The 21430-nt window shown below is 35.3% G+C and overlaps 1 protein-coding gene and 1 long non-coding RNA gene across 3 annotated transcripts in view; both read left to right on the forward strand.

The window, feature by feature from the left end:
* The first annotated feature begins 2516 nt into the window (after positions 1 to 2516).
* Positions 2517 to 4746, forward strand: LOC130053305 (uncharacterized). The gene is made up of 2 exons (XR_008801850.1): positions 2517 to 2973; positions 3186 to 4746. It is a non-coding gene; the product is annotated as an uncharacterized LOC130053305 (long non-coding RNA).
* Positions 4747 to 8398: 3652 nt separating this feature from the next.
* LOC125675431 (adhesion G-protein coupled receptor G2-like) overlaps positions 8399 to 21430 on the forward strand; it is a 30897-nt gene continuing 17865 nt past the window's right edge. The window contains exons 1-5 of one of the 2 annotated variants that reach the window (XM_048913078.2): positions 8399 to 8596; positions 12773 to 13325; positions 18695 to 18766; positions 19981 to 20052; positions 20453 to 20524. In XM_048913078.2, the coding sequence (XP_048769035.2) occupies positions 13111 to 13325; positions 18695 to 18766; positions 19981 to 20052; positions 20453 to 20524 (431 nt within the window). In that variant the 5' untranslated portion in view covers positions 8399 to 8596; positions 12773 to 13110. The remainder of the gene's footprint in view (positions 8597 to 12772; positions 13326 to 18694; positions 18767 to 19980; positions 20053 to 20452; positions 20525 to 21430) is intronic. The other variant, XM_048913077.2, reaches the window with a different exon arrangement.

A 21430-nucleotide genomic window follows, 5' to 3' on the forward strand; every position in this document is an offset into this window, starting at 1 on the left:
TCTGTTTCTTATTATTATTATTATTATTATTATTATTATTATTCTTCTTCTTTTTCTCCGGTACTTTTTTGTCCGGTAGTGTTCTCAGAAACTACAAAAGGGATCGATATGAAACTTTCCAGGATGATAGTATAGCGTTTGTAGATGTGCATAGTGATAGTCATTTTGTTTGCACGTGCATGCACGCGCGAGCATGTGCATTGCAATTTTGGTACAAAAAATGGAAAATCAGAATATTGAAGGAAGCGATATAAAACCTAAATAGGATGATAGTATATCATTTGTACATATGAAAAATAATAGTTATTTTGCCAGCACGCATGCGCGTGCACGAGCATTACAAAATTTGTACGCTAACTTTGGAATCAGTCTAACTTTTTTGTTGTTCATTGAAATGGCTTGAAATTCATATCATAAGTAGATATTGAGACCCTTAACTGATTTACATGGTCAAAATTACCAATTTGCACGCGCATGCACGTGCGCTTCATTTTGATTGGATAATACTAAAACGTTTGTAACTATCTTATTTATGAAGCGAATGAGATGATATTCACAGCATATGTAGACAATATGTGTATCTATATGTTGGTGTAACAAAAAATGCCAACGCACACGCGCATGCGCGTGCAACGTTTTTTAAATGTTCAATTTTTAAAGGACGATAACGTTTTTGTTTTTCATCAAATTCTATTCATATTAGGGGTTTAGATGTATCTTGGTACTCCCTACAAATTGCTGTGGTTAGAATTACTACTCAGCACGTGCATGCACGTGTGCTGATTTCTGATTGGACGATTTTAAAATCGCTATAACTTCCTTATATTTGGTGGAAACGTTATGAAATTCATACTGTGGGTATATGATACAAATGCCTGTTGAACGACATCAACAAAAATTCGGAATCATACACGCGTGCGCGTGTATGCACGTGCAACGCTTTCTTTCATTTCTTGGTACTGAAATGACCATATTGAACGTACTACATGTAATTAAAGGCTAAAATAAAATGATTTTTTCCTATAGATTCACAAGGACATCACTTTTTAATTGGGGGAGGTTTGGAGAACATCTGTAACGGTCCCCGTTACAATTAGAACTAGTTTCATTTGAAAGCACCTCCACATGGCAAACAGGTTTGAGGATTCCTCCTTACGTTTAAAACATGTATGATTTTGTTAAAATTAATGCTATCTTTCTGACAGAGAGAGAGAGAGAGAGAACACTGCCGCCTAATCTCGGTTGAGATTCGGCTTGGCTGAATATTTGGACTGACGCCTTCACCAAATCTCGGAGCAGCCCTTCATAATTTATGTCTGAAAATTTACTTTCAGCTTCGGCCACTTCTAGCAATTAAAATGCACCTAGGTGACACTGCTGTTCGCTTCAAATAAGTGATTTGACTATTAAACTAACTCTCTATCACTATCAATGCTGTATTACATACCATTTAGGTATAAACATCCCAAAAATGAAAACAGGCACTACATTTTCCGTTCAAATGAAGATTTCCATGGCACAATATTTTATCTCCTGGAATTCAAGAGTTCCTATAGTCAGCTTTATCTAGTTACTGATACATCGTATCTCTACATACCTACTTGCATTTCGCTAATTCAAAAAAAAAAAAATAGGAACTCTTCAATTTCAGGAGATAAAATATTGCGCCATAGAAGTCTTCATTTGAACGGGAATATTATTAATGGTTTATTTTATGGAATTTACATAGTTAGACGGTAAATAATGCAGCACTGATAGTGATAGAGAGTTAGTTTAACAGTAAAATCACTTAATTGAAGCGAACAGCAGTGTCACCTAAGTGCATATTAATTGCCGCCGTGCGTCAATACACTATAGATTAAAACAGACCCAAACGCCTTATCGAAATTCCATAGAGTACAGATAATAGGAAGATTCGTAGCTGGAAAACGTAGGTCAATCGTAGCGAAGTTCGTACACTAACAGGAAAAGGAAATGTCAGATCAGGAGCACCGTGCTCACTGAGGGGTGACGACAACAAATGTTACAGCGTCAAATGAACGTAGAAAGCTATTATACCCACAATACTATCGTACCAATGCTGACAGAGCGTGAAAATTTCACTCACTGACTGGTTCAGCGAGTTGGTCATTGTGATTGGTCGCTGAGAACAGTTCTAAGTAAAGCCTGTAACACCATGACACCTCGCTTGATCGAGCGTGTAAACGTTTGGATGAGACATCTCAGATTTCATTGGTGCCAATGACCAATCACATTGCAAGAATGGCATAGCATAGTCAATTTATTGAAACCACACGGCTAATCAGTGAGAGGATTTACACGCTCGATCAAGCCCAACTCTCTGTTTTGTATGCCATATTGGAGTTATGAGATTAATCACTGTTCGTTATCTTCACTTTTCATGACAATGTAGGACAATCTTATTGGTGCATGTATATAGACATCTATCTGGAAGGAGAAAAACGATGAAAGAGATTTTAGTAATCATGTTATTCAGTCATTAAAATATCCTCTTCAAACACACAATTATCAAAGATTGTTTTTTCGTTAATCAGATCTAGGCCTAGCGTATATGACTTATGTAATATTCATGACAAAATGCTGTGATTACATGCCTTTCTTTCCGTTGGATGTGGTGGTTACAGACTTCCTGTCAGTGTTGTAATACACACACACGTACTTCCTGTCATCATCATCCTCTCATCGTCCCGAATTAAAATTTCGAACGTGGTCATTTGGTTACATTTTCCATCAAAGATCATACAAATTATGATGAAACTATTTACATGGATAGTCACATCATGATTGAGACTGGGTCACTAGGCTAAATACTCCGGGATGCAGCATGATGAAAGTCAACGTCGGAAACCCACGGTTGATTACACTTCGTTCCTCTCTCCATCATCCGTGGGTCCATTCATTCCTACTCATTCCGACGATGGATGAAAGTCAGAATAAACAAAGAAACTTCAGGTAACCTGCTTATGTAATATCTACAAAACAACTTACTAAACATGTATAATAAACAAATAACCACATAACATCTATAACATTTCTTTATCAGTTAGCGGTATGACGATACGTTGAGCCCACCGCACATTTATTGTTAGCCCCAAACGCGCAAATTCGGGTCAACTCGTGTGGACAATGCAAATGTAAAATCGTATTATTTTCATTATTCCCAGGGTAATTAATCCACATTGTAACAGGGAGAAAATGCAACGAACCAGACCGGGATCTGTACCCGGGCCTCCTGAATCTCTAGTCAGGAGCTTTATCAACTGAGCTGTCTACCTGGACACCGGCGATCGAACTCGGCTGACCGCTACAATCAGTCCGAGTCCGAGTGTATGAGCTGGCCTAAAATGAGAAAAATCAGAAGATGCTAGGAAAAGAATATCACTGATAATGCAAAGTAGAGCAACAATACATTTGTAAACTCCTATGTAGATCACATTTTATTAAGGATGTACTCTACATCGTCATAATGTCTGACTTCCTTTTAAAACATGGATGAAAATATAAATTTGAGCAATATTTGCCTATTCATTTAAAATAAATCACCTAGCTGAGTAACTAAGTAGGTCAGCACGTCGACTACTAACCGGTAGATCGCGGGTTCGAATCCAGCAGGAGTTTTATTAAATTTTTTCAGACTGCTTTTTATTAAAACTGCATTTTTGGACTAATTAAGTAAATCTGAAAGTTTTCAATTTCAAAAATTTTTTGTACATATCCCCCACTTCTCATTCGTATCAAATTTCTCTGGTGTAGCATACCTCATTAAATGTTCAGTGCATCCTATGTACTGAAGTACTTTTTATTTACGACATTTAAAACATGTACTTCAGTACACAATGTGTAGCGTGGAGAGGTGCGTTGAACATCCACAATATATGTGTAATTTTGACGGGGAAATGTCATTTTTTTAATTCATCAATAAAAAAAAAATGTTTAGCACTTAAAGTCAAATTATGTGATTGGTCATGGAAAACGTGAAGATAACGAACAGTGATGAATCTCGTAACGCCTATAAGCAATACAAAAGAGTTTGACAAACACAGGCCCCTGGATATACCAGAGGTGGAATCAGGTGCCTAGGAGAAGTAAGCATCCCCTGTCGACCGGTCTAATATTAAACCTTTATTGCGAAAGACATACATCCTATAGCATTATAACAAAATTGAACATGGATAATAATTACAAAGCTGAAAATAAACGGCCAATTCTTACAAAGACATCTAGCATACAATAGTATATAGTAAATACAATAGTATAATGATAATAAAAAAAGGGGGAGAATGACGATACAAATTACATATTATGGACTGTTCTTAGTTCAAGAGCTTTACAATAAATTTTCCTGAGTTACAAAGTTCTTTAACATTGTTCACACTTAATTGTTGTACATGTATAAATTTGAACATGGAGGGTTTACTCCAGTAATACTTTTTCACTAACATGGTTCTAATCTGACAATATACAGGACAGACTAACAAAAAGTGGTATTCATCCTCAATTTCAGTGATACATGTTTTACAAAACCTTATTTTAATGTCTGCCAGTTTCTATGGATAAATTATGTGATGATAACCTTATTTTGGAAATACCCTTTTTGTACAATTTAGGAATAGATTTTTCTAGGTAATATTGCAAGCAAAAATTATCAACCAAATGTTTGTAAATAGTGCATTTTGATTCATACTGCATGTTGCTATGTAAATTTTGAATAAAATTATGTTTCAATTTTTGTTGTATTATTGGCAAACAAACATGGCTATTTAAGTTATTTTGATCATGCCACATATAACTAAGTCCCAAACAATCAAGTTGCCAATGTCACGCCCGCTGTGAGTCCTATATCTTGATCAGGTAAACGGAGTTATCCGTAGTCAAAATCAGTGTGTCAAGAACGGTCTAACAATCGGTATAAAAAGGTAGTATATAACGGATGGAATAGGTGCAAAAAGTTCACATTTTGTTGCTGTGAGAGATGATGGAAAGAACACATTTTGTTTGTCTTTGTAAGTAAAAGGTGTCCAAAAGTGGTCCACTTTTGGACACCTTTTTACCATACAAAAGGTGTACAAACGACAAACTTTTATACCATTCCAAAAAATTCAAAAGGAGCGTGACAGATACAGAGAGGTGAACAATCACCTTCTGACAGACACAAAAGGCGGTTTTTTTTTTTCGCGGAGAAAGAGAGAGAGAAGGGGGTGGTGTGGTGAAATGCTCTAACGTGCAGTTGTATAAATAAATACACCTCTTTTGATTGCATCGAGTTCGTGATGTGACATTATAACAGATACGACACGGGGGAGGCGTTGCTACACTAGAAGTAGGCGACCTAACGCTTGATATAAGGGTCAATGTTTTATTATTTATTTCTGTTACCTATACTGCAGAACTCAGAAACGTCATGTCTATCCATGTGGCATAGTTTAATCATTGTTGATTTCTACAGCCAGCCATGCAAATCAATACAAACAAGAAAAAATCATTCTGAAGTCACGTATCATTTTGAATAAAGAATTACACATGTAAGTGTTTATGAGTTAATTTCCTACAATTTGGCCTAAGAATGATACATGCATTTATTTGTTGAATGTAGATATCGAGTCCCTATTTTGCAGTATTAAAACCGCAATGATTTTTTTAAGCAACTCTCGAATCATGCATTTTGCAGCTTTACGTTAAACATTGTTTATTCCATTATTTAATGTATTTCATCAAGAGATATATCTCTTATCGCTTATAATAACATTGTTTATTCTTTTGAGTGCGTTGTTTCAATAACACATGCATAAGCGATCATTTTCATTGAGTAGCTGATATTCATGCGACTGAATTAACAATAGTGTAGGTAATCAACTTTTTTCTCCAAATTGTGCTGACATTTCAAGAATGCAAGTACACTTCAAAGAATATATCACCTAGTGGCAGATCCAGAAAGTGGTCCTGGGGTGGACCCGCCCCCTCTGTCGTCAGAATAGTTTGCTAAAAGGGAGGGGGAATAACACATTTTGATCGTGGACCCCCATCCCTTTGAAAACTAAAACTAATACCGTAGTCTACCCCCCCCCCTCCCCTTTCAAAAATCCTTGGATCCTCCCATGTCACCATTGATTGTATTAAATTCAAATACTTATTAATTTATAGATTTAAAATTGAAATAAGTTTCAAAATCATTCTAAAACCATCATAAATAATTAAAAGACACAAATTGGTGATACTTTGAATCAACTACCCAAAACATGAGGAAACACAATGTGACAATTTCTGGATATTTAAAAAAAACCAAAATACTCTGAAATAATAAATAGCGAACCAGACTTACAAAAAACGACGAGGGTAAAGGTCAAACAAGGTTATATTCACGTCATGCATTCCATGTGTTACATGCAATTCATCGATTAAATTGTTAACAAAACCTGAACCTCCCCATACCATATTGCGCAGTTGTGATGATATGAATAATTTCAAATCGGAAATCTTGAATCAATTTCATTTATTTTAAAAAATTGTATTGTTGGACATAAAATGGATGCCATGGGAATTCTACATTTGACTGTAATCATAATGAATAGCGAAATTTTGATCTTGTTCAAGACGAGCGGTAGAGCAAAGAATGACCCCACACTGTCCGGGATTATAACCCGTATTTACTCTAAGTCTTCTCTCGGAGAACACCTGCTTTCTAAAAGCGGATTTCTGTTTAACAACATATATCATGAATGTGCCAACACTTATCTGTGCAGTTAATGAGTTGATGGGTGCAAATGTCTCCTGTTTTTTGTTGTTGTTGTGTTTTTATATTGGGGGGGGGGGGTTGTGGGTTGTTGTTTTTTTTGGTTTTTTTTTTTTTTTACGGATCCAGTTTTTCAACGTGCATAGACATGCGATATGAAGAAAAATAAAATATTATTTTTGATTTTGGTGCAAAAATGGGATGACCAAAAAATAAAGACATTGTTGATTTTATCCAACAAAGTCTGTTTATTTCTTGCTATTTGAAGATGTAATCAAACTGAAAATATTTCTGTATTTACTCCGTGCGTTAGTTTGATTTTTGGATGTGATCTACGTCAATTAAATTGCTTTCCAATGCCTAAAATCAACAAGCAATTGAGGGCAACGAATCGCTCGGTTATAATCTTGCTATAATATCTACCTATCTGATGAAGGTCCACCACGGCCGCCCATTTAATACCGAGGTATTTATTCACAGGTAAATATTCTACCATTATTGATGTAACAAGGCTCCTCAACAAAACGAAACATTATCAAACAATCCATAAACGCAGGACAAATTCAGAGTAATTTTTGCAATAGTTCGAATTGATTCCTTGGCAATTAAAAGTAAGATAATCATTATATATTTCGACTATTTGAAAGAAATTATTGATTATGATTTGATTTATTGTCTGAGGTATAAATTGATTGAACGTAGAGGATTTCTTTTTCGCATCCGATTTCATATTCAAACATATAAACTTAATTAAGTATTTACCAAAGAGAGAATTATCTCATACTCCAAGGATATTGAGATCGACATTTTAAGGGACAGGCCCGATCCAATCGCTGTATTGATAGCCTCTCTATGCTGATCGTTATATTTAATGTAAATATTTCCCATCAAGGGAACTTTCGTTCAGAATTAAAGCTCTTGTGAAATGACGTGTTTCTTAGACTAACGCACGTTCTCATTTCACCCCAGTCATATTCTTTTTACTATTATTTATTTATTCATTTATTCTAGCATATGCATTAATGAAAATAAGTCAATTATTAGTTTTTTTTAGAAGATTTCAAACTTATACCTAAACTTTGTTAAATTTTCTATACCTCCCATTATTTTTAATTTGTATAAATAGTTCCAATAAATTAAAAAAATTTAGTGTTGAAAATAGATAAACCCAATTTACAAACAAATTAAACTGAAACGCCCTGATTGAAACTCAATGATAAAATATGACATTCTTTGGTTTTGAATTTAAGAAAGTGTGTGAAATATTGAGGTCATCCATCTGAAGAGGCCGTGATTAATATGTGTGCCTTCCGTTTCCGAAATAGGCGTGGTCACATTCACTACGTTTTTACGATACTAAAAAGGTTTTTGCAACAATAAAAAAAAGGTAGCGCTATAAACGGAGATGTAAAAGTAAAAAAAAAATTGCCTGCTCTAAATATTCCAATCCAAGCACACGAAAAATATCTCTAATAACCATTACAGGTATAAAATGGTACGACCAGGTCATTGAAATAAACACGCAGTGTATTGTACAGAAACGGTAATTTATGAAATTTACGCGATGTGGGTGGCTATTCGATAGGTAGAAAGTTTTCAAATCTCAGCCTTTACTTATTTTTGAGCCACAATAGTTTCGTGATCGGGATGACGAAGCCCGCTCGCACGGTTCCAGTCGAGTGAACGCGTTTGTAAATCCTAGACGTGACCGCCCGATCCACTGGTCTAAACACGGTAACGATTCAGAATTAAGTTTTCTCTTGGGATCACGAATTCATTATTTCGGTGGAAGTACACCACAGAATGGAACATATGGCTAATATTATTCCATAAGGACCGTACGAGGTATGTCTATTTCGTCAAGACCTCGCTGACAAATTTTCTGTATTAATTATATATATAGTGTAAGGTGTTTTTCTTCGTCGGTATCGGTATTTTGTTTAGCGTTTAAAACTTTAGTACCATGTGTTAATACGATTAATGACAGGCTAGGAAAAGAATTCAGGATTTTTAAAAAATTGGCAATGGTATTTTTAGTATGCTTTAGGATGCTTTATGAAACAAATATTTAAGAAATCATATTAGGAGGTGAGGTTTGTGGGGAGAGAAGTTGAAGTTTGAGCGATAGCAGTCGACGCACATGAGAGAGAAAAATTAAATGCTTGGTCTCGTATTCTGTGTTTTACAAAAAAAAGATTAAAACCAACAGCATATCACTATTGAATATAAAAGCATTTCTGAGCCATTTTGTGGAATAAAAGTAGCTAGTTCACACTCAGATGATCAGTTGATTTTCGCGATTAATAAACATGCAAATTAGACACGTGAAGCGATGCTTTTGTGATGAATGTTAAGAGAAGGACACCTGAATAAAAATAGCACAAATTCGCATGGTTATTTTGTTTTTTATGTTCGCACTGCTAGCATTTTATAAATAATAATAATAATAATAATAAAATTTCAGAGTATTGGATCCCTTACTGCGCAAAAAATACGTTCACGCATATATCATATTAAGAGATTATGTTCATAAATTCATTACAAAGAAACTTCGAAGGGAACTAACGTGATTATATAATTCTAATATATATGTACATGTACACTTACTGGTAACACTGTTACGCTTATCGTCAGTTTAACTTTCCTCCTACTATTCTCTACCTATTCTCTACTTGTTTCACAGGGCAGTGTCACTGTATACAGTTATACTGTGTACACCCAGTGTAAACACCGAAGGGGAAATTTTAATATAGGATGTGTAAAATTGATCAAATATGTCAGAAATTAGAATATTTTCTGTAAAATGTCAGAATTTAAATGACTTGAATGAAACGAAAGAAAAACGGAAAGAATGTATTCCAATATTTTCAATAACAGAATCCAAACCTTTCCTGCTCTATTAACACTTATTTTACTGACGAATCGGGGAAAGCAATGTTTGAAATAAAATGAGTGGGCGCACTGTTCCTCTGTAGTGAATTCTGGAGGGGTAGTTATAAAAGTTAGGTAATAATGATTATTGTCATATCAAATTTCATGATGAAATATCCGAGGATTCGGGTAATTTTCTGACATTGCATTTTACAATCGAAAGGTTTTTAAAATCATTGGGAAAATGTGTTAATGTGTCTCTATAATAAACGATTTACTTACCTGTATCCTTGTTCAGAAAACGTTTAGTGCTGCCTGCTCTTCCTGAATTAATGTTCTACACCTATGGTATGTTTGTGTGTTTTTAGCTGATCACCCGTTCTCCGTCGTCCGTCTGTCTGTACACATTTCACATTTTTATCCCCTTCTCCAGAACCACGGGGCCAATATCAATCAAACCTATACCTACTGTTTGTTTATTTTTCAATACATACTTGTATATTTTGTGACCCTTACCTGTGACTTTTGTATATATTTATTTGTACCAGTGATCTGGTTTGGGGTGAATATACAAATTAATTGAATGTGGGAGAATTAGCTTATCAGATATATACGGACTCAATGAGAAGATTGTCCTATACCTTGTAAAAAAAAAAACATACCCATTACAATTACTAAAGAAGACAGCTACATGAATGGTGTAGGAGGTTTCAACCCAGCATTAAACCCCAAAACAAAGATCGCTTTATAATTATTTACTTATCATTTATTTCTTAAAGCTAGATATGCAGTTACTGGGCAAAGGGTAATCATAATACTCGATAGACCTGCACGGACCATAGGTCAAAATATCTATTTGGAGGAAACCTAATCCCCTGAAACAGGCAAGCCGAGATATTTCATACTGATTTTCATATGAGTCCGTGATTTCACGGGTGGAGACCAATGAACGAGATTACAAGACGAGATTGCAAGCACAGTGTAAAACACGAAATAGTAAATTACAATGGTTTCGGTTTATTCATCTCATATAAACTACCACTAATGCTATGTATGGAGTATATAAGTCAAAATCTTAGTTCTGTACGTTTGTAAAAAAAAAAAAAAACAAAAAAAAAAAACAACAACAACAAAAAACGATACATCATTTATAATCTACAACAATTTATAAGAAATTTTACCTGTTTTTGCCATTTGAAAAAGAAATATCGCATTGGACTTAAATAATAGAACCCTTATCTTTAGTGAAACAAGCATTAATTAGTGACTTCACAAAATATTTTAAACATTTTGCTAAATTTTTAAGAAACATTTATAAATTTCCCCATCAAAATACATGTACATGTGTATCAATTCTGTGCTGTTATTTTTAACTGAACTTAATGGTTTCTTTTCTTTTTTTTAAATACACAATAAAGGAAAACAATAAACTTAATATTCTAACGTTTTCTGACAAAAGTGATCAAGTAAACTGCCGAGTTGATACCTGATTACATTGTACAAATAACCTAAGTAGTTAGTCCGACGGACAATGCAATGATCTAACACACCCCCCCCCCCTCCCACCTCCCCAATTCGCTCTCTTTAAAAAAATGATGACTGTATACTGTTTAACGTCCCTCTCGAGAATTGTTCGTTCATCTGGTGATGTCACCATTGCCGATGGAAAATTTCGGCCTATGCTCGGTGCTTACGGCCTTTGAGCAGGAAGGGATCTTTATCATGCCACACCTGCTATGACCCAAGGCCTCGGTTTTTGCGGTATCATCCGAAGGACCGCCCCATTCCGTCGCCTCTTACGACAAGCAAGCGGTACTGAGGACGTACAGTGTATTCTAACCCAGATCCCACCGAAAAAAAAAAAAACAATTATGGCCATAACTTTGTTTAAAAGATAACAGTGCACGCTGTAACGTGTATTGAAGTTTACATTGTGATTTTCTCTCATTGCTTACTTGCAAATGAAAACAAAATAAAATCAGTATAAGGAAAATGTTACGCATTTCTAAATCCGATAAGAAAATATCTCCGCTAATGGGATGAATCACATTTCTCCTTTGTTAGGTGAAGCTGTTATTCAGAAACAGGAGTGACATTTCTTATAATGTATCCGATACACCCCCACCAAAAAATGTGATGCGGAATCAAGCAAATTAGGGAAATAAATTACAAACAGGTGCCCGAATTCAAACGTTATGGAGGGCATGAAACAACCCTGGGTAACTTAAACACCTATATGATTTAGTGATTTAGCCGTTGCAGTGAACGCAAATTTAGAGGTAATGCTTTTCCGTAACATGATCTTAATATTCATGATTGAAATAGTCCTGGCATAAATCATTTTCATCCATAGATAATTTGTGATTTGAATATTTGTATTTTTTAAAAATTATTTTCTGTTCATACACGGAAGCCGCATGATTGCGGATGTTAAATGTGCAATTTCATGAACGATCGGAGAAGGCTGAGTTTTGAGTGCAGAACGATCTGTAATGAAATTTGATGGTTTACCTATTTTCCCAGTATGTCTAACAATCTGATATTGTGTCATCGAATTGACACATTGCTTCGAACTTCTTTCTCGTTATTTGTGGATGGTAAAGATACCGGAGCAGTTTTTTTTATCTATATTTACACACCTATTTCACTTCGCTGGTTAGGAAAAAATCAACATTGCGTTTACATTCTTTGAAACTAAACGTTAAACGTCTGAAATTTTTCGGCTTGATGTGTCGGAGATATTTTGGACGGTCAGAGTATCTTATTGACAATTAACAAATTGCATTTCTACGTAATGCCCGCGTTACCCGTGTCGTAGATAAAAGCTAAAGAGACGCCGAAAAATTGTAAACCCGCAAAATTCCGCCAGGTCGCACTGTCTTCATGGAACCTCGTTACAAAAATTTAGAGACTACGGCTATATAATCTGACTTCTATCGATCAAGAGGTTGGTTCGGAAGTGTCGTTTCTTTTATATGCATGTACGTATTACTTAAGGAAATTTATTGACCGTACGCTAATCATGCTTCTGAAGAGAAAACATTTAGTAGTGCAATAGCATTGGACAATTGACCATGCAAACTCAATGACATTCCGTTAGAATAAATATTTAGTTGATATTTAACGAGTTTTCCACTATTATCATTGCAGGCCAATTTATGATAAGAATCTTGGAGTACGTTAAACGACTGTCGAATCTGAGGAAGGGCTGTTTATCTTGGGATTACGGTACTGGCCCCTCCCACTCCCCGACTCATCAGTGACATTCGTGGATCGGATTTAACCAATCTCAAGAAACATTCCGAAGCAAGTGTCGTTTTCAGGAGAAGATGCATTCTTAAGGATGCGATACTGAATACAGAGTAAAGATACCAAATCAACACGAACAACATACCTTTGGATTGATAAACACGACTAAGGAAAAATCATTTTGTTATAGTGATACCCCAGGGAAAAAATAACCCAAATACTACTCCGACACCCCAGCGATGACTTATCAAGTTACGTTTTGTGTTTTGTGTGTTGCTGTGTTGTTCTGCGTCCCGATACAGGGAGGAATTTCTAATTCACTGACAAACACTGTGTGTCAGAGGGCGAATAGTGGGTGTAGGTGTGCGACAGAGTCCGGCGGCCTTACGGTGACGTGCTCGGGGCGCCAGGAGCCGGCATTTCCCCTAGACCTGCCCTCGCAGGCCACTAAGATGTAAGTATTGGTGTTTGCCCTCGCAGGCTATTTGGTAATGGAGATCAGAGTATATACCGTGACGGCAGGCAATGAAGAGTATCAGTAACCAAAAGCGACATTCGTAAAAGTTTTATTTCACAATTCTATTGGTTTTGCGTGTTGGAAGTATTAACGAAACTTTCTTTATTGCAAAAAACATACATCTTATAGCATTATAACAAAATTGAACATGGATAATAATTACAAAGCTGAAAATAAACGGCCAATTCTTACAAAGACATATAGCAGATGTAAATACAATGGTACATGTATAATGATAGTAAAAAAGGAGAATGACGATACAAATTGCATATCATAGACTGTTCTTAGTTCAAGAGCTCTACAAATAAATATATGAAAATGTCCAAGTTCTATAGTCCATAGCTTATTATAGTGGCACGTGTTAGACTCGTGATCAATTCTGTAAATAAATACAAACAATTAGCACAAAAATCACCCGGCCCATCGAACCTACAGGTCACTTTAAAATTTATATACAGTACATTTAAGAAACGTCGTGGTTTTTAAAATTTAACTTTGAAGAGCATTGGCCATGTTGGCTGTCTGTAGTTATAATTTACATATTTAGCAGTCTGTAGTGGAGAGTTTTTCAATACAAATTTGTTGAAATATAAGTCTTATTAAGAACTTAGCCTCAGTTCTTTGATGGAGTTTGATAGGCGGTATCAAATTATCCGAATTCTTAATGTTTTAAGTAATGCTGGCAGTGACACATCGTCTCTGACTATTTCGTGTTTGTCTGGGTATTTTGCAAGGTTTAATTTCGTGTCAACTGTCATGGGATTTCTAGATATTGAATAAAGCTCTGCACGAATGTTCGGACAACAATTATAATGTCTCGCAGATGTCATAATAATTCATTATTATCCTCCATCGACGTACAATGAGCTTAACCATCGTTATACAATGTAGATGACACATGTTTCTGACCGGAAGTGCGTACATGTATATTGTTTAAAAATTTCTTAAACCGATTTCCTTGGAGACAGAAATAAGTTTAAGAAAGGGAAAAAAATCTAAAGTTAACAGTGTGAAAAAAAAGACCGGCTGGGCACTCACGTGCTGGGCATGATTATTTTCAGATTAAAAGTAGGTTTAAAAATATTTTTTTGTTCATGAATATATTTCCCTGCTGTTTGTTATTGTTAACACTTTCAAAATATATGTATAGGGATTCCTTAGAATACGGCATTGCAAGGTGATCACGAGTCCATGTGAACTAATCTGTGTGCGAAGAGCTTTGTAGACTGTAGTTTTAAGTGGCCGCTAGCTGTGCTTTGAATTGTCAATATACTCTCTGTATCTGTAACACCCGTGAAATTTCCATTTCCAAGGTAACAATTTAAAAAAAAAAAAGAATTAGTTATTTTGGCCGTAAAATATCTACAATCCACAGGGTGGATGAACAGTAGGGTCGTTATTTTAAGGGACGGGGTGCTGAGTGAAAAATGACACACAATGAAAAGAGAAGGAATAAACGACAAGTAGGGAGATATCTATAATTTTCTATATACATCTCAATGTTTTGTTTTCTTCCGCGAATAGAGTTGCTTGCCGGGTGATAGGTCCCTGAAACACACTACTGTTTTCAGTGTTGTTGAAGTGTAAACAATGAAGGGGATATTAAGGATCCTTGTGTCAGCCTCTCCTAAACAAACAGCGTTTTCATTCAATAACTTCAAGTCTTAAACAAGACATAATATCTTAATAGACCAATAAGGAATTTGATATATAAAATGTTTTCCGTGATAATTGAATAACAATGAGTATAGCGCCATGTCCGTGTGCATCTATAATAAGGTGTTTTTTTACACTGTCGAATAAAGTGTCTTTCGAAAACCACCGAATAAACTAAATGCACGTCATTCCTATCTCTAGATTTGACAGTGATAGCACATGGTATAAAGTCTTTGAGGACCATCGTTCCTTTGAATTATCAGATTCAAACTCGATGTAAATTGTTGACTTAAACTAAATTTCTTTCCGCTTAAGACGATTGTTTACTTTATCATTAGTCCAAACACTTTGGTGTGCGGGGGTTAAATTGCAAATTAGATAAACCACCTACTGAATAACAAATGAAACGTGCGACTCCGTGCAATGGCTGAACTATTCAAATCATCCTGTGTCTGTTGAGCTCTTTAATGTATCAATTTGTATTGGTGACATGGTATTTAAATGAAATGTAAAATCAGGCTTCTGACGGTCCGCTCACTGTCCTGTGGTCGCCAATGTTTTCCCCGATAATATCATACAGTTATATTGAATGTGTACTTAAAAGTAAAATTGGTCATCATTCGAGTTTGTGGTCTTTGTGTTTTTAAATGGAAATCTCCGTGTTATTATCACATTCGTCAGTCGGCTGGATCGTGCGGGAAATGTAACGTTGATATGTCTGTATGCGACAGATTTTATCTCTAGATCTTTGATATTAAAGATGTATTTCGCGATAAAACAACCCTGTTTTGTAAAGGGTGTCATTACGTCGCGGTGATTTCTATTTCTCACCAATGAAAGTAACGCGTGCAATTTAGTGAAATACAAAACCCCAAAGTAACGGAAATTAACGAAAAATTACATACGATTCGCCGTTGAATGATATTATGCAATAAATTCGTTATACATTTGTCATAATTTGATTACAAAGAATCATGCTTTATACATCCCCTTAGTTGGAATGATGTAATACCGTTTTTTTTATTTACTGAATTTTCTGTATTCCATTCTAGTTTCTAGATTGTGGGAGTTTCTTATCAATTGTGTATATGCATATTGAATGCACTGACACGTATCATTTTCTATCAAAGAGAGAAGAAAAATTGTCCGATCTTCGGAAACCTAATTCGGGGGTCGGAGTCTTCTAGTGTGCCTGTCTAACAAAAATTCCCAGACGTCATTTTCGAAAATGGTGGATGGGGGTGGGGTAAATGTTTCGATAACCTTCAAGCTTACACAAGTTTATATTCTTCTCACTTACTACTATTGAAAAAAGACCCCCCCCCCTCCCGAATTCTTCGTGGTGATGAACCAATAGTAAAAAAAAAAAGTTCTGACAGCAATTTTAAGTTACATGTACACAAGTTCGTCAATACCACCTATCATTGGGTCAAATGTTGTCTGATGTGTTTCATACCGATTGTTAGGCCGTTCTTGGCACACTGATTTTGACTACGGATGACTCCGTTTACCTGATCAGGATATGGGGCTCGCGGCGGCTGTGGCCGGTCGACAGGGGATGCTTGCTCCTCCTGGGCACCTGATCCCACCTCTGGTGTGTCCAGGGGTCCGTGTTTGCCCAACTATCTATATTGTATTGCTTGTAGGAATAGTGAGATTAATCACTGTTCGTTATCTTCACCTTTCATAGAAGCGTATTTGTGTAAAAGAATCGTACTTTTAGTAATGAATGTACGACTCGCAAGTACGATTATTACCCGTCATGCTATTCGACAGATCAGAAATGAATATTTGTTTTTAGTTTCTAAGTTGATATGGCTTTAGATAGTATGGGCTGCATGCGTCAGATATCAACATCAATTTTTCTTACATTGTGACGTGCAAAATAAACATAAAAGGTGTATTGTTCAACGCACATGGCAATGGTTTTTATTCGAAAACCATTCAGAAATGTTGATATATTCGAGATTGGTTCAAGGAATATAATTCAAAATATATTTACTAACTTTATTTCGTCATATTCAAAATTAGGAGTTATTTTGGGAAAGTATGAATATATTTGTGATTCTGACTTCATCAGCATATAAAATACTGAATTAAACTTCAGGTAGAATGTCTTGATTTCATAACCAGGATTTGAATTCAATACACAACAGTGGCTTAGCTTACGATCTCCAGAATTATATAAGTATACCCTAAAACCTAAACCACAGTTTCGTAAACCAGTCATGAAGGGTTATATATATCACTATATTTGTCGTATATGAAATTGTTTTTCGGTAATTCTAATCCTGTATTCACTGATTGATTACCGTGATGGTATTAACGAGTAAGACAAAACTTTGCCCTGATTTGATGACAGTAAAACACACTGTTATTGACTGAGTCCGAGGATGACAGCTGTTGTGATTGACCTAAGAACTTAGTTGTTGCCTTAATCCGAAGGCATCAACTTGTTTATTTGACCCGAAAACTCAGTTATTGCCCGGGGTGGGAAGGTGGGGGCTACAGTTCAATTCAATTGGCATCTAATGCAGCTGCTGTCTGAAGGCATTGTAATCTAACAATCACATATCTTGCTGTCTGACGACACGATCCAACTCCATTGTAATGATCAATAATACATGTATACATATACAAATCAGAACTGTTTTGTGTGTGCGTGTATATATTATATATATATATATAAAGCACTAAATAATCACAACTAGGTACTGAAAATTATCGCCCCAGCCCGGGGTCGAACCAGCGACGTACGGCACCCACCGCCTAGCAAGATTGTCAAACCAGTGAGGAAGTCCACTCGGCCACATCGACATATATATATATATATATATATATATATATATATATATATATATATATAATCAGAGATTTTGGGACATATAGTTTTTCCGCTGTCTGTTTCTCCGCAAAAACTTTAACCTTGGCCATAACCTTTTAACACTTAGTGATAGGACTTACATATCACACATGCATATTCCTTGTGACAAAACCTTGTTTGTCCCAGGCTTAATTTGCCGTCATACCAGGGGCATCAATGTTTCACAAACACATCTTCCTTCTACCTTAAAATAAGTCGTCAAAAAAATGAATACTTTGTTCTCTAAGTCAATGTACCTTGCCTTTCATACTTCTAAAAAGATTGTGACGTCACAGGTGCATTCCTTGAAAATAGTTTGTTCAAATGACATAGCCTCGCAATGGGTTGATAACCACACAGTTCCGCTGACAATGGTACCTTCTGTCACACAAAGAGACAACCGTCAGCTTTTCCGCCTTATGTTTATTCATTATAAGCTATTCTGTCTCATGTTTATTCATTTGTTTGTTTTATTGGTTTTGTTAAATGAGAAAGTAGTGGTTTTACATATATGTGCATGTAAACTTGAACCTGAAAAATACCCAAGCATCACACGTGGTTTCGTTGCAGTGGTGGCTGATAGGATTCACTTGAAATTGAATTGATTAGTACAGTTGATTTAAACAACAATTGAAACCTGATTATGATATTTACGAATTTGTTTAGTTAAATGTAAACAATGGAAAAGCCACTTAAAGGACACAGGTAGTCATATGACCGTTTCATTCAATATCTAGTTGTTTATTTATAAAATGAAAACTGTATACTTTTTTTCTTTTTTTATTAGCACTTTACAAAATTACCAAGTGCCTAACCTCACCCAATCGGATTTGTATGGGGCGGTAAATTTAAGAGAACTGTAAGTAAATTTATAAATTGTAAGTACATTATACATTTCCATGTGTTATTTTGATATTGCCTAATTTACCAGAACCTTTAATTGTTTGTTTAATTTATGCAATAATCATTGTACGTATATTTCTATGTATTCATTTTCTTTTGTCGAAGTTAATAAAACCAGTTGTCCCCGCTTACCCCATTAGTTTGTCTTCGCCTACCACCACGTGATCACCTGCAAAAACGTTATGAGGAGAGACAAATACAGTTATGAGGGGGCGGCAAATACAGTTATGAGGAGAGACAAATACAATTATGAGGAGAAAAAAATAAAGTTATAAGGGGGGGGGGGCAAATAAAGTTATGAGGGGAGACAAATAAAGTTATGAGGGGAGGCAAATAAAGTTATGAGGAGAGGCAAATAAAGTTATGAGGGGAGACAAATAAAGTTATGAGGGGAGGCAAATAAAGTGATGAGGGGAGACAAATAGAGTTATGAGGAGAAACAGATACAGTTAAGACGAAAGCCAAATAGACTAATGACGAGAGACAAATACAGTTATGAGGAGAGACAAATAAAGATATGAGGAGAGACAAATAAATTTGATAACGTGGCGTGGTGGATTCAATACTTTAATCAGAATATGCGTTTATTCAAATTCTCGTCGTGTTATAAAGTGTGGCTCACTTCATATACTGTGTCGATAAAATATCACCATATCCATGAAATGAGTCACGACAAGCTATATTTCAAGTCCTCAGCGAAATGTTTTGTACATTTTTCCTCGGAGTATACCATGTAAAATTGTGTCTTCTTGTAAATCTCTTTTCAATCGTTTCCAATGCTGTATATTTTTTGATAGAAATAAATTTCATTTTTGAAACTTCATAAGGATATGAACTGTGGCGTTTTATGCCGATGTACTGTATGAAGTGTAAACATGTTGCAGTTCATACCCTCATGAATTTCAAAAATGAAGTATATTCCTTAAATACACTCTGTTATAACTATCCTCTTTTTTCAGACGTCAAAATAGACGTACTACATAATATGTGTCTGTATCTACACGCACTTTGTTTACAATACAATGCAGTCATTAATGTTGAAATGGTTACAATTTGTAGAGATATCAAAGGTAAAATCACTAGAAATGTAAATATATAGATATACATATTAACAGTGTGTGATGGAGTTTTACAATAGTTGTTATTTCATATAATTTGCAATATTTCTAGGAACATCCTCAACTGCCAGATCCAAACTATAAGGAATTCGGCTCTATACCATCTATATAAGTTACAGAAAATGTATGTATGATTAAACGACTAGATAGTATACATGTGTCTAAGATACAGAAAATGCATGTGCAATTAAACAAGACAATATACATACCAGCTACAGAAAATGTATATACAGCTAAACGATTAAACAATATATATCTATATATAAGATACAGAAAATGTATGTACAAGTTAATGATTAGACAGTATACACTTGTACTTCAAAGTATATCGGCACCAAGTACTAGTATTTGGTCACCAACAGGTAGATAAATAGATTTTAAAATCAGGTAACATTTTTTTTTCTACTTTAAGAGCTTCTCCAAAATGATTTCAACATTCAAATAGATTTCCAATTTTGAATTGATGCACATTTAGCAGAGGTGTGTTGATAAACGTGTTTTGTCTCTCTTGTTTTTGGTCACAGAGATCTATCGGGAAACGCATTGTCTTCCGTGGGAAAGAACGTATTCTACCACTTAGTGCAGCTGAGTGTGGTGTAAGTATTATATCTTTCAATGTACTGGTCATTTTTCTGAAATATTAAACATCGGGCAAATGACCAATCATGTACATGTCTTCTATTGTAAAAATAAAATGATCGAAGACACTTGTAGAACAACTTACTCGAAATGCTGTGTAGATATTTGTTTTTAGTTGCGTTTAATTTTCGCTGAAGGCCAACATCGTTAAAAGTATAAATGTAGAGTGAATGTCTTGGCCTTGAAAATTGATAGTGAATGGATGTAAACATCGTGAATTCAAAACTGCGTAAAACAGATTTTGACAAGAAACTGTAAAAATAAGAAGTAACGGATACGCCAGTTTCGAAATAACAGCTCTTTTGTGTAGGAGGTGCATTTAGTGGAAATTTGAACGTCTATGTGGGACAGAGTGGACCTACAGTCAACGAGAAAGACGATGAAATGTATTAAAAGTGGTTTCTCTTTAGATATGTAAATGTTGGAAATGCAAACTACTAATCCCAAGAAATGTTTTACTAAAGTGAAAACAAAAATGCCATGCTATGTTTTGAGTAATATCCTGGATATAATAAGTGCGAGCAATGAAATAAAATGATATGATAAGAATTCCATTTATTTAATTACTCCCTAAATACTTATGATTTACGTAGTTTATGTATCAGTTGATTTCGGGTGCTGAAACTACGTATGCGACACATGAGCAGATTTCTTTATTCAGTGTTGAATATTTGTCCCACTCCCGCCAGTGGCGTACCCAGGTTTGAAATATTTGTAAGCAGGATATTTTTCGTAATATGTAATAAAAATTCAACGAAAATATTTGTAGGCACGTGCTTACAGTGCTACAATGTAGCTACGCCACTGCCCGCATTTGCGCCTTATAATGTACGAGTTCTCCAAGGGAAAATAACTCGGACGTA

The sequence above is a fragment of the Ostrea edulis genome, chromosome 3 (genome assembly GCF_947568905.1).
Source record: "Ostrea edulis chromosome 3, xbOstEdul1.1, whole genome shotgun sequence".
NCBI classification, from domain to species: Eukaryota; Metazoa; Mollusca; class Bivalvia; order Ostreida; family Ostreidae; genus Ostrea; species Ostrea edulis.